The sequence below is a fragment of the Anser anser genome (genome assembly GCF_964211835.1).
Source record: "Anser anser genome assembly, chromosome: 28".
In the NCBI taxonomy this organism is placed as follows: Eukaryota; Metazoa; Chordata; class Aves; order Anseriformes; family Anatidae; genus Anser; species Anser anser.
Window position 1 is genome coordinate 3421629 of NC_139749.1, and position 12659 is coordinate 3434287.

General features: G+C 70.6%; 1 protein-coding gene across 1 annotated transcript; it reads left to right on the top strand.

Annotated features, from left to right (window-relative positions):
* Window positions 1-93: 93 nt before the first annotated feature.
* Window positions 94-11892, top strand: ITGA10 (integrin subunit alpha 10). The gene is given in 31 exon segments (XM_083813215.1): window positions 94-228; window positions 1795-1906; window positions 2589-2695; window positions 2789-2877; window positions 2996-3110; window positions 3853-3980; window positions 4432-4580; window positions 4666-4816; window positions 4956-5121; window positions 5259-5332; window positions 5611-5755; window positions 6240-6388; window positions 6478-6621; window positions 7067-7270; window positions 7436-7569; window positions 7835-8001; window positions 8677-8819; window positions 8935-9042; window positions 9143-9228; window positions 9324-9465; window positions 9733-9825; window positions 9898-9974; window positions 10084-10167; window positions 10273-10357; window positions 10447-10560; window positions 10641-10674; window positions 10677-10741; window positions 10852-10965; window positions 11093-11188; window positions 11287-11400; window positions 11487-11892. Coding segments are annotated over 31 exon segments (3498 nt in total). The 5' UTR covers window positions 94-179; the 3' UTR covers window positions 11547-11892.
* Window positions 11893-12659: the final 767 nt, after the last annotated feature.

Sequence of the window (12659 nt, forward strand, 5' to 3'; positions counted from 1 at the left end):
AGAAAAAAAAAAAACCGCGACGCCCGGCCCGGCCGTTTATTTTTAGCAGCCAATTGCAACGTCTCCAAGATGAAGGAGGAGGAAAAAAAAATATATTAAAAAGAAAAAAAAAAATCGGTGCGTGCCCAGCCGGAGACAGAGTCACCTTTGAGCTGCTCCGGCGGCGAGCGGCTGGGGCCATGGGGGGGCCCCCGCGCCTGCTGCCCACGCTGCTGCTGCTGCTCCCAGGTAATGCCCGAAGCCCACCCGCAGCCCCCCCGGCCGGGGGGGTTTTGGGGTGCCTCGGAGCCGCCCGGTTCCATTTGGGGGATGCTGCGGTGTCGGGGAAGAGGTTTTGGGGTTGAGTTGGCGTTTTTTGGGGGTGATTTTTCTTTTCGTTTTTTTTTTTTGGCGTTGCGGAGGGTTGTGGTCTCCTGGGGCGCGGCGTGTCCCGAGGGATTGGGGCGCCCGTGGGAAAATCCCGTAAGGAAGGGGGGAAATGGGGGACCCTGCGGGGTGGGCACGGGGCGCCTGGCTCCAAAGGGCACCCTTCCCGAGCCGAGGCACCCATTAACCAACCTCAAGCCACCAATTAACCTCGAGCCACCCATTAACCTCGGGGCCACCCATTAACCCGGCACCCGGCGAGATGGGAATGCCACCCGGAGGACCCCCGGCATGGCTTTTGGGGAAAAAAAAAAAACACCCTTTTTTTTCCCTCATCCCCCCTCTGTGAGTTATTTCTGGCTTTGCCCTGCTGGGAAGGGACCCCAAAGCCCCCCCAGGATCGTGCCCCGCGTCCCGGGACGGGGGCAGTGCTGGTGTGGAAGGAACCCAAACCCCACAGAAAGGAACTAAAGGAAACCGTCTATGGAAAATTTCCCAATTTCAGGGAAAAAGAGACAAAAAAGGGTTTTCTTTTCCGCTTGGGAGGGGGGGGGTTGGCAGCTCCGTGCGCGACGGGGGCAGCCCAGCTCCATCACATCTGGACGCGTTTTAAGTTTGGATTAAAAAAAAAAAAAACACAAAAAACCAGAAAGCTTCTGTTTGTCCCCAAAAGGCACCGTCCCGCATCGCCCTGTCCACCCGGCAGCCTCCCGGGGTGCTTGGGGCTGGATGTGGGGTGCTCGGGGCTGTGTTTGGGGTGCTTGGGGCTGCACATGGGGTGCTTGGGGCTGTATTCGAGGTGCTTGGAGCTGCGTTTGGGGTGCCCGGGGCTGCCTTTGGGGTGCTTGGGGCTGTCTTTGGGGTGCTCAGGGCTGCCTTTGGGGTGCTCGGAGCTGCCTTTGGGGTGCTCAGGGCTGCCTTTGGGGTGCCCGGGGCTGCCTTTGGGGCGCTCAGAGCTACCTGTGGGGTGCTGGCTGCTACACACGGGGCACTCGGTGCTGGACGCGGGGTCCTCAGAGCTCATGTGGGTGCTCAGCACCACTTTCCGAGCTCCGTCCCACACCCCCGGAGATGCTCGCCCCCCCCCCGGGCCGTGCTCGCCCCCTTTTCCTGCCCTTTTTCACCCAGACGGGGAGCGTGGCCGGGGCGGGGGCGGCGGGCAGGAAGGCTTCGGGCCGCTGTCTGGGCGCAGGGCCAGGGGCTGTGGCGGATCCCACCCAGCCCCGCTCCGGATCCCACCCGGCCCCGCTCCCTCCCATCTAATTGCCACTGCCCGAAACGCTGGGGGGGCATCGCCCTGCCTAATTGTGGGGCTGTGGCTGGTGGCATAGCCCCGGTTCCTCCCCGATTCCCGGGCCCCAAAAGGGAGAGGGGTGGGCGCAGGGGGGGACGTGGGTGCCCCCCGCCCAGCGCTCGCCGTCTCCCCAGGGCTGTGCGGGGCGTTCAACATCGACGTGAGCAGCCCGCGCCTCTTCCACGGCCCCCCCGAGGCCCAGTTCGGGTACAAGGTGCTGCAGCGGGCGGCCGGCGGGGACCGGTGGTGAGTGGCCCCCGCGTGGCACCGGGACCCCCGGCGGGCTTCACCCCGGCTTCGGCTGCAGGCTGGGGTCTCGCATCCCCGGGGGGAGGAGAAACCGCAGCGATTTGGGGTCGTGCGAGCCCCAAAAAGCCCGGAAATGGGCTGGGGGGTGCACGGTGGAAGCGCCATGGGGAGGGGAAACTGAGGCAGGGAGGGGGAGCAGGCAGGGAGGGGGAGCAGGCAGGGCGCTGGCTGTGCACGTGCCCTCGCTGTTTTCCCCAAAAAAATCCGTTTTTAAGCCCTGCTTTCGTGCTTTGGCCGGGGGGCAGCTGGGGGGAGGCGAAAATTGCTCAGCCCGGGGGGGGGCCCCATGCGCGCCTGGCTGCCGATCAAAGGGCGGACAGAGGGATCAGAGGCAGGACAGACAGCCCACGGGCAGGACAGACGGATCCGAGGCAGGACAGACGGACGGAAGCCGCTGGCAGCCCCGGGCGGGAGCTGTCGGGGGGGGGGGGGGGGGGAAGGGAGCGGCGTGGGGGGGCCGGGCACAGCGAGCGGGTGCCCCTGGGGGGGCTCTGGAGCTGCGCCCCGGTGCTGGGTGACCTCAAACCATCGCCCCCAGAGCCGATGGGTGCTGCTGGGGCGGGGAGGGGGGGGCGGTGTTGTCATGTGTCCCCCCCCCCAATGCCTCCCATCCCTGCAGGCTGCTGGTGGGGGCCCCCTGGGACGGCCCGGAGGGTGACCGCCGCGGGGACGTCTACAAGTGCCGCGTGGGCTCGCCCAACGCCACGTGTGCCAAAGCCAACCTCGGTACCACCGGGGCCGGGAGGGGTTGGAGGGGGTCGTGGGGGGGGTGGGGGGGGGTCCCGGGGGTCACTGATTTTTTGGGGTTCCCTCCACGAGGCACTGCAGCCCTGCAGCGCTCCCCCCTGCCCAGCCGCAACATGCACCTGGGGATGACGCTCCTGGACAGCAAGGACGGCGGCTTCGTGGTGAGCACGGGGGCACCCAAGGCTGCTGGGGGCACGCGTGCGTGGGGCTGGGGGCAAGGGGGTGCTCGGCGTGCCCCCCCCCCACCCTCGACCACGGTCTGTGCCCGTCCGCCCCCAGGCCTGCGCCCCGCTGTGGTCCCAGGAGTGCGGCACCTCCGTCTTCAGCACCGGCGTCTGCGCCCGCGTGGACGGCGACCTGCGGCCCGTGGAGACGATCGCGCCCACGGCGCAGCGTGAGTCGGGGCGCCCGTGGGAGCCGGCGCCGGGCCGTGCCACGTGGTGTCACACCGTGTCACGCCGTGCTGCGTCACACCGGGCCGGGCCGTGTCACACCGTGCTGTGTCGTGTCACACCGTGCCGTGCCATGCCACACCGTGCCATGTCACACCGTGCCATGCTGTGCCACACCGTGCCATGCCGTGTCACACCGTGCCATGTCACACCGTGCCATGCTGTGCCATGTCACACCGCGCTGTGCCATGTCACACCATGCTGTCACACCGTACCATGTCACACCGTGCCATGCCATGCCATGTCACACCGTGCTGTGCCACACCGTGCCGTGCCGTGTCACACCGTGCCGTGTCACACTGTGCCATGTCACACCGTGCTGTGCCACACCGTGCCGTGCCATGTCACACCATGTCGTGCCGTGTCACACCGTGCCATGTCACACCGTGCCATGCTGTGCCATGTCACACCATGTCGTGCCGTGTCACACCGTGCCATGCCACACCGTGCCGTGCCGTGTCACACCATGCCGTGCCGTGTCACACCGTGCTATGTCACACCGTGCCATGCCGTGCCACACCATGCTGTGCTGTGTCACACCGTGCTATGTCACACCGTGCCATGCCGTGCCACACCATGCTGTGCTGTGTCACACCGTGCCGTGCCGTGTCACACCGTGCCATGCCGTGTCGCACCGTGCCGTGCCAGCCCAACCCCAGCCGTGTCCCCCCCCCCCCCCCGCAGGCTGCTCCACCTACATGGACATCGTCATCGTCCTCGACGGCTCCAACAGCATCTACCCCTGGTACGAGGTGCAGAACTTCCTCAGCAACGTCCTCAGCAAGTTCTTCATCGGGCCGGGACAGATCCAGGTGACACGAGGACCCCTGGGGGATGCCACCCCTGGGGGGACACCGTTGTCCCCAGGGTGCCCCCAGCACCCCAGGGCAATACCAAAGCCCCCAAATGGCCCCCAGGCAGGGTGAGGGGACAGGACCCACATCCTGAGGGGTTCCTGCCCCGTGCAGGATGGGGACGTCCCCAGGGGCTCTGGGTGCCCACATCCGTGACACGGAGGGCAGGATGCGGCCGGAGCTGGGGCTGACTCAGCCCCGGGGGGGTGATGTGGGGGGCACCTCCTGTGTTCTTGGGCTTAAATCACTGAATCCTGACTGGACGGCCCCAAATTGCGGGGCCAGGCGTGCACGGGGCACCCAGGGCTGCGTTCGGGGGGACTGGGGCTGCGTTTGGGGGACCAGAGGTGTATTTGGGGGCCTGGGGCTGGCTGTGCCCGCTGACCCCGCGCCCCGCTCCCCGCGGCAGGTCGGGGTGCTGCAGTACGGGGAGCACGCGGTACACGAGTGGACGCTGGGGCAGCACCGCACGGCGGAGGAGGTGGTGGAGGCGGCCCGGAACATCAGCCGGCAGGAGGGCCGCGAGACGCGCACGGCCTTCGCCATCCACCAGGCCTGGTGGGGACCGGGACCGGGTCGGGGTCGGGATCAGGATGGGGACCCCCCCCCCGCCCCAGCTCACGCCTCCCATCCCGTTTGGCAGCACCGAAGCCTTCAGCCCCGAGCGGGGCGGCCGGGAGGACGCCACCAGGCTGATGATCGTGGTGACGGACGGCGAGTCGCACGACGGGGACGAGCTGCCCGAGGCGCTGGAGGAGTGCGAGCGGCGCAACATCACGCGCTACGCCATCGCCGTGAGCCCCCTGCCTCAGTTTCCCCATCCCGCCCTCGTTGCCCGGCTGCGGGGAGGGACCCGCTCCCTTCCTCCTCCTCATCCTTGCCGCGATGGGGGCAGGATGCGGCCCCAGGCTGACGCCGGAGCCCTCTCCGCAGGTGCTGGGGCACTACCTGCGCCGGCAGCAGGACCCCGAGGACTTCATCCGCGAGATCAAGTACATCGCCAGCGACCCGGACGAGAAGTATTTCTTCAACGTCACCGACGAGGCCGCCCTCAACGACATCGTGGACGCTTTGGGCGACCGCATCTTCAGCCTCGAAGGTGCCGTGACCCCGAAACCGGCCCCGGCTTCGCCCCCCCCCTCCCCGTGACGCTGCGTGGGGCGCACGGGGCCCCCGGCCCGTGGGGACGAACCCTCCCGTGGGTACCGAGGAGGAATAACGCCCCCCCCCCCCCAGGCACCCACGGGAACAACGAGAGCTCCTTCGAGCTGGAGATGTCGCAGATCGGTTTCTCCATCCACCTCCTGGAGGTGAGGCTGCGCCGCACGGCACGGGCAGGATGCGGCCCCGGCAGAGCAAGGGGGGGGGGCAGAGGGGGGAGGGCACCAGCCTGGGGGCTCTCTGCAGAGGCGGAAAATAATCCTCAGCCGTGCATCAGCCTCCCCACTTGAGGCTGAGTGTCCCAGGCTGGCCAGGGGACGGGTTATTTTGGGGTGGTTTTGGGGAACGGGGACGCACCGGGAGCCGCGTGAGGGTGACGCACGGCTGGTGTCGCGCCCACCCCCACGGGTGCCCCCCCCTCCCCCAGGACGGGATCCTCTTCGGGGCCGTGGGCGCCTACGACTGGGACGGGGCCGTGCTGGAGGAGAGCCGCCGCGGCCGCATCGTGCCCCCCCGGGAAGCCTTTGAGCCGGAGTTCCCGCTGGAGCTGAAGAACCACGCGGCGTATTTGGGTACCGGGGGGGGGGGGGGGGGTCCCCGGGGGTGCGCCGTGCCCCGGGGTCTGGTACGGAGCAGGGATGCTCCTGGGGGAAACAGGGGAGCCTCAGCACCCGAGGGATGCTCAGCACCCTGGGGGTGTAGGGGGAAAATGGGGAGGCTTGGCACCCAAAGGTGCTCCGTGCCCCCCCCCCCGACGTGGGGTGATCTGGTGGGTGCAGGGGAGCGTGGGCTGCTCGTTGCCCCGAGGATGCGGGGTTAACTGGGGCTACTGGGCGCCAAACTGGGGCTGCTCAGCACCCAGAGGCTGCTCGGTGTCCTGGGGCTGCTCAGCACCCAGGGGCGCAGGCTCAGCACTGTGGCCGTGCCCAAAACTCGCCATGCCCAACGCGAAGGGGCGCTCGGTGCCGCGGGGACGAACCCCCCCCCCCCAGGGGCTTTTTGGCCGCCTGGGGGGGGGGCCACGAGCAGGGCTCTCCCCCCTCTCCCCCCCCCCAGGTTACTCCGTCTCCTCGCTCCGGCTCCCCGGGGGGCAGCGCCTGTTCGTGGCGGGGGCCCCCCGCTTCCAGCACCGGGGCAAGGTGATCGTCTTCGAGATGGGCGCCGCGGGGACGGTGACGGTGGCCCAGGCGCTGGCGGGCGAGCAGGTAGGGGCCAGCGGGGTGTGTGGGGGGGGGGCCACCGGCACCGGGCTCCATCCTGACGTGGCCCCGTTGCCCCCCACGCCCCCCCCCAGATCGGCTCCTACTTCGGCAGCGAGGTGTGCGCCCTGGACGTGGACGGGGACGGCGTCACCGACGTGCTGCTGGTGGCCGCCCCCATGTTCCTGGGGGCCCAGAGCAGGGAGACGGGGCGGGTGTACGTCTACAGAGTGGGGCAGGTGAGGAGGGGGGGGGCACGGGGGGGGATTCGGGATGCGCAGTGGGGCTGGGGGGATGCGGGGGGTTGGGGGGTATGGGGGGGTTGGGGGGAACGGGGGGGTGGGGGAAACGGGGGGGTGGGGGAAATAAGAGGGTCAGGGGGTGCAGTGGAACGGGGGGGTTGTGGGGGGTTGTGGGGTGGGGGAGGACTGGGCTGGGTTTGGGGGGGGATGCAGGGGAGTTTGGGGGTGTAACGGGGTGGGGGTGGGGGATGCTTTGGGATGGGGGGGCACACAGCAGGGCTGGGGGCACTCAGCAGGCTCAGGGTGTGTGTATGGGGGGGACACACACACCCCTGGCGATCCCCCCGCCCTCCCCCTTCCCATCCTGGCCCCGACAGCCCCCCCAGCACCGCGGGGTACCGAGGATCCCCCTGTGACCCCCAACCCCCCCCACCCCCCGCAGCGGCTGCTGGCCCCCGCCGGGACGCTGCAGGCCGACCAGAAGCCGCAGGACGCCCGCTTCGGCTACGCCCTGGCCTCCGTCCCCGACCTCAACCACGACGGCTTCAACGACGCCGTGGTGGGCGCCCCGCTGGAGGACGGGCACCGCGGCGCCGTCTACGTCTACCACGGCGCCCCCGGCACCCTCCTGCCCCACTACAAGCAGGTGAGAGATTGGGGGGGGGGTGGGCTGGGGGGGGGTGCCCGTGCGTGAGCTCAAACCGGGGTCCCGCCGCCCACGGCAGCCGGCCGGGTTCCCACGGTGGTGTTCGCCCAACCTCGTACGAGCCGGCGGAGAAGCCACCGCTCGCCCTGCTCTTGCCTCCCGCAGCGCATCGAGGCGGCGGCGCTGGGCCGGGGGGGGCTCCTGTACTTCGGGCGCAGCCTGGACGCCCGGCTCGACCTGGACGGCGACGGGCTGGTGGACCTGGCCGTGGGGGCGCAGGGGGCGGCCGTGCTGCTGCGGTGAGCGCTGGGGACGGGGGACGGGGGGGGGGGCAGCACCGGGACGCCCCCCACCCCCCCCCCTCCATGCTCAGCCCTCGGGGTTCCCTCCTGCACGGGCATCGCCTGCTCCGTGCCTCAGTTTCCCCTTGGGGATCAAAGGGGAGCGGCTGCTGCTGCTGCCCGGGAAGGGTCCCGGTCTTCGGGAGCACCTTGGTGGGACGGGGGGGGACACACAAATTCCGGCCCCCCCCAGCGGGGTGTGACGCTGTCCCCTCGCTGCCAGCTCCCGGCAGATCGTCCAGGTCAACACCACGCTGTCGGTGGAGCCCCCGGCCATCAACGTCGTCCAGAAGAACTGCCGGCGGGGCGGCGGCGGCGCCGTCTGCCTGCGGGCCAGGGTCTGCTTCCGCGCCGCCACCCGGGCACGGGGACAGCGGGACAGGGACATCGGTGAGCGCCGGGGGGGGGGGGGGCACACGGGGCTCCTGGCACTGGGGGGTCTTGGGGGGGGGGGGTCCGCAAAGTGTCCCCAGAGCACCCCAGGGTGTCCCTTGAGCACCCGACGGGTTCCCTGGAGCACCCTACTGTGATCCTAAAGCACCCCAGGGTGTCCCTGGAGCATGATACTGGGACCCCGGAGCACCCCAGGGTGTCCCAGGGCACCCCACTGGGACCCCAGAGCACCCCACTGGGACCCTGGAGCACCCCAGCGTGTCCCAGGGCACCCCACTGGGACCCAGGAGCACCCCAGGGTGCCCCTGGAGCACCCCACTGGGACCCCAGAGCACCCCACTGGGACCCACGAGCACCCTACTGTGATCCTAGAGCACCCTACTGTGATCCTAGAGCACCCTAGGGTGTCCCCAGGGCACCCTGTTGTGACCCAGGAGCACCCCAGGGTGCCCCCAGAGCACCCCGCTGTGACCCAGGAGTACCCCAGGGTGCCCCCGGAGCACCCCAAAGCATCCCCGAAGCGCCCCAGGGTGTCCCAGGGCACCCCACTGCTATCCCAGAGCACCCCACTGGGACCCCGGAGCACCCCAGGGTGTCTCCAGAGCACCCCAGGGTGCCCCCAGCCCCTCCCCAGCCCCACAGCCCCCCCCCCCCCGGTTTGTCCCCGCGCAGAGCTCCGGTACAACGTGTCCCTGGAGGAGCGGGCGGGGGGGGCCCGTGCCGCCTTCGACTCGGGCGCCCGGCGGCTGCTGCAGCGGCGCGCGGAGCTCTCGCTGGGCAGGCAGAGCTGCCTCCGCTTCCCCTTCCACGTCCTGGTGAGCACATGGGCGGGCCACATCCCTCCCCCCCCCCGCCACCCCCCCACCCCCACCCCCTGCAGCCCCCCAAGGGGCTTCGTCCTGCCCCAAATCCGCTGCCCCCCCCCCCCAGGACACCACGGATTACCTGCGGCCCCTCAGCCTCACCGTGCGCCTGGCGCTGGCCGACCCCAGGGGCCCGGTGCTGGATGAGAAATCCCCCGGCACCGTCCGCAAGCTGGTGGGTGCCCCCCCCCCACAACCTCCTCCGGGGTGGGGGGGGTCGGCCCCGTGCCCCCCCCCACCCTTTGCTCCCAGCACCCAGCGACGTCCCCTTGCAGATCCCCTTCTTCAAGGACTGCGGGGAGGACGACGAGTGCCTGGCGGACCTGGTGCTGCGCGCCGCCATGGACATCGCCGGGGACGGGTACGGGGCTGGGGCCGGGCGCGGGGGTCCCCAAGGGATCCCCGGGACCAGCCGGGGCCGTAATGCCCCCCCCTGCCCCCCCCCCCGTGCTGCAGGCAGAGCCCCCACGTCCTGCGCAAGGGCAGGAGGAAGGCGGTGCTGGACGTGGTGCTGGAGAACAAGGGCGAGAACGCCTACAACGCCAGCCTGCTCCTGCGCTTCTCCGGCAACCTGCTCTTCTCCAGCCTCGTGCTCCAGGTGCCCCCCTCCCCACCCCCCAAGACCCCCCCGGGGCAAAGATCGGGGGGTGCCCAGCCCCCCCCCCCCGAGGTGGCCACGGGGACCCACTTCACCCCAGTTGGGTCCCAGCTGGGAGCTGGAGACCCCTTCGTCCCCCCCCAGCCCCCCCACCAGGCTGGGCGAGGAGGGACCCCTCAGCCTCACGGGGACCCTCTCGCCCCCCCCCCGGGTGCCACGTCCTCAGCCTGACCCCCCCCGGTGCCGTTCCCCCCCCCCCCCCCACAGGACACAAGCCCGGTGAAGCTGGAGTGCACCGCGCTGGGGGGCCACCGCCGGCTCTGCAGCATCAGCTACCCCGTCTTCCGCTCGATGGCCAAGGTAGGGGGCCGGGACCCCCCCCCGGGACCCCCCCGGGACCCCCCAGGACCCTCACAGCCCCCTCGCCCCCAGGTCTCCTTCGCGCTGGAGTTCGAGTTCAGCTGCTCCGTGCTGCTCGGCCGAGCAGAGGTCAGCCTGGAGGCCACCAGGTAGGGGCAGAGGGCGAGCTGGGGGGGGGTCCCCGTGCCCCCCCCCCCCCCGGGGCTGGTCCCCCGGGGTCCTCTCCAAGACCCCACCGGGCCCCATCGCCCCCTCCAGCGACAGCGCCGAGGCCACGCCGCAGGACAACGGGGTCCAAATCTCCGCTCCCATCCGCTACGAGCCCGACCTCTTCCTCTCCAGGTGGGGCTGGGGGGGGGGCACCGGGACGGGCCGGGGGCGCAGGGTGGGGGGCTCTGGGGGGCAGGATCCGACCCCGCTCTCCCCCCCCCCCCCCCTCCATGGCAGCGAGGCCAACCTGCACCGCTACGAGGTGCACCTGCTCGGCACCTTCCCCCACGGCCCCGGGCCCGAATTCAAGACCACGGTGAAGGTAACGGGGGCGAGGGGTGGTGAGGAAGAAGGGGGTGGCGTGGGGGGGTCGGGGGGGCCGGGGGGGGTGCTCACCCCTTTCTCCCCCAGGTGCAAAACCTGGGCTGCTACCCGGTGCGCAACCTCACCCTGCGCATGGCCCTGCCGGCCCTCGGCTACCGCCGCGCCGCCTTCCTCTCCGTCACCCGCGTCCTCGCCGACAACGTGAGGCCTCACCGGGGCTGGGGGGGGGTCCTGAGCCCCCCCCCCCGGTGCTGAGCACGGCTCCCGTCCCCTCCGCCCAGGCTACCTGCGAGCTGCACGGCCCCGCTGAGGAGCCACGCGGGGGGGGCCAGCCCCCGTGGTCCCCGTGCACCCCGAAGACCTGCTGCGCGTGGACAGGCTGGTGAGCCGCACCGGGACGGTCCCGAGACGGGGACTGGGGGGGGGTTCCTCGCACCGTGTCCCCCCCCCACATCGCCTCGTCCCCCCCCACATCGCCTCTTCCCCCCCCAGGACTGCAGCAACGCCTGGTGCCAGGAGCTGAGCTGCGCCCTGGGGCGGCTGGAGCGCGGCGGCGAGGTCTCCGTCCACGTCCTGCGCGCCGTCCACAACGACTTCTTCCGCGCGGTGCGGGGCGAGGGGCCGGCTTGGGACCCCCCCCCACACCAAGCCAAGCCAAGATGGGGGTGGGGAACGAGGCTTGAACCCCCGCCCCCCCACCGCCCCCCAACTTTGATTCTCGCCCTCGCTCCAGGCTAAATTCCGGAGCGTGAGGATCGTCAGCACGGCCGCGCTGGGGGTCCCGGGGGGCAGCGCGCTGGTGCTGGGGGAGGCGGCTCAGCGCAGGGAGGTAGGAGCTGGGGGACCCCCGGCAGGGGGCTGGGGGGGGGGGGGGGGGTCACCCTGCCCCCCCCCCCGGTGCTCCCCAGGGACCTTTTTTCCCCGCAGACGGTGCTTGAAATCATCCAGGCCAAGCGGGTGCCCATCTCCCTGTGGATCCTGGTGGGCAGCATCCTGGGGGGGCTGCTCCTGCTGGCGCTCATCATCTTCTGCCTGTGGAGGGTGAGAGCTGGGGGGGTGGGGGGGTCGCGGGGCAGGACGGGGCGGGGGCTGCTTCATCCCCTCCATCCTCTCCCTCTCGTCCCCAGCTCGGCTTCTTCACCCGCAAGAAGCTCCCGGAGGAGAAGGAGGAGAAGGAGGAGCAGTGATCCGTGGCGGCCCCGCGCTTCCCGGCTCTCTCCAGCCCCAGCGGCCCCCCGAGCCCGGCACCACGGGGAGGGGACGGGTCCCTTCCCCGTCCCCGGGGACGGCCGGGGGGCTCGGGACTCTGCCACCCCCTCCCACCCCCCCCAGTTTTGGTTCCACCGTGGCCGAGGGCGATGCCGGTGCCGGGTTGTGCTGGCGCGGACGCAGCCAGGTGAGGTTGGGGCCGGCGCCGCGGCGCAGGAGACGCGGGCTCGGCCCCGAGGAGACGCGGGGGCGACGGCGCAGACGGGGACGGACGTGGGGCGACCACCGGAAAAAAGCGGCCCCACCAATAAAGCTCGGCCCCGTGGAGGTGCTCCCGCGTGTGCGACCCGCTGGTGCTCTGCCCTGCCTTGGGGGGGGGGGGGGTTCAGAAATGGGAGCCCCAAAAGGCTCCGGTGCCACAGCACCACGTGTGAAGGGGAGGGAGCCGTGCGCGGCCCCCCCGGCGCCCCAAATCCCCCCTGCCGAGGTCTCTCGGCGCTGCCCTGAGGTTCCCGGGATAGCCAAGGGAGGAAATCCTCCACTTCGGGCCCTTTCCAAGCCTCGGGGGCGCAGGAGGGGACCCAGAGCAGACCCCAAAGGGGTCACTGGGGGGCTGTGGCACCCCAAAACCTCCCCCTGCCCGCACAGGGCTCTTCGGGGGAGCACAAAACGCTAAAGAAGGGGGAAAAAGCAATGAGACAAAGCCAGGAAGGGAAACGTTCAGCCCGGGTGCTGGCTGCAGCTGAACATTTTCCCTTTTTTTGCCGACAACTGCCGGGAACTGGCTCCCAAAGAGGATCCTGCTGCGGAGCGGGGACGCTCCTGGCCCCAAAACCATGAGGAGCAGGGGGAGAGGTGCAGGGGGGGGGTCTCCTCCCCCCAAACCCTGATGCAAGGGAGGGACCCTGGGGGCACCAAGTCCCCAGCAGGCAACGTCGGGTTCCCGATGCTCCCTCTCAACCCCATCCAGCACGGGGGGACAGGGGGGGAGCCTCACAACGGCCACCCTGCCCCTGGCCACCGCTCTCCCAGCCGTGCTGGGGCTCAGCTGCTGCCACCCCGGGCCTGAAGGAGAACCGATCTGCCCAAAA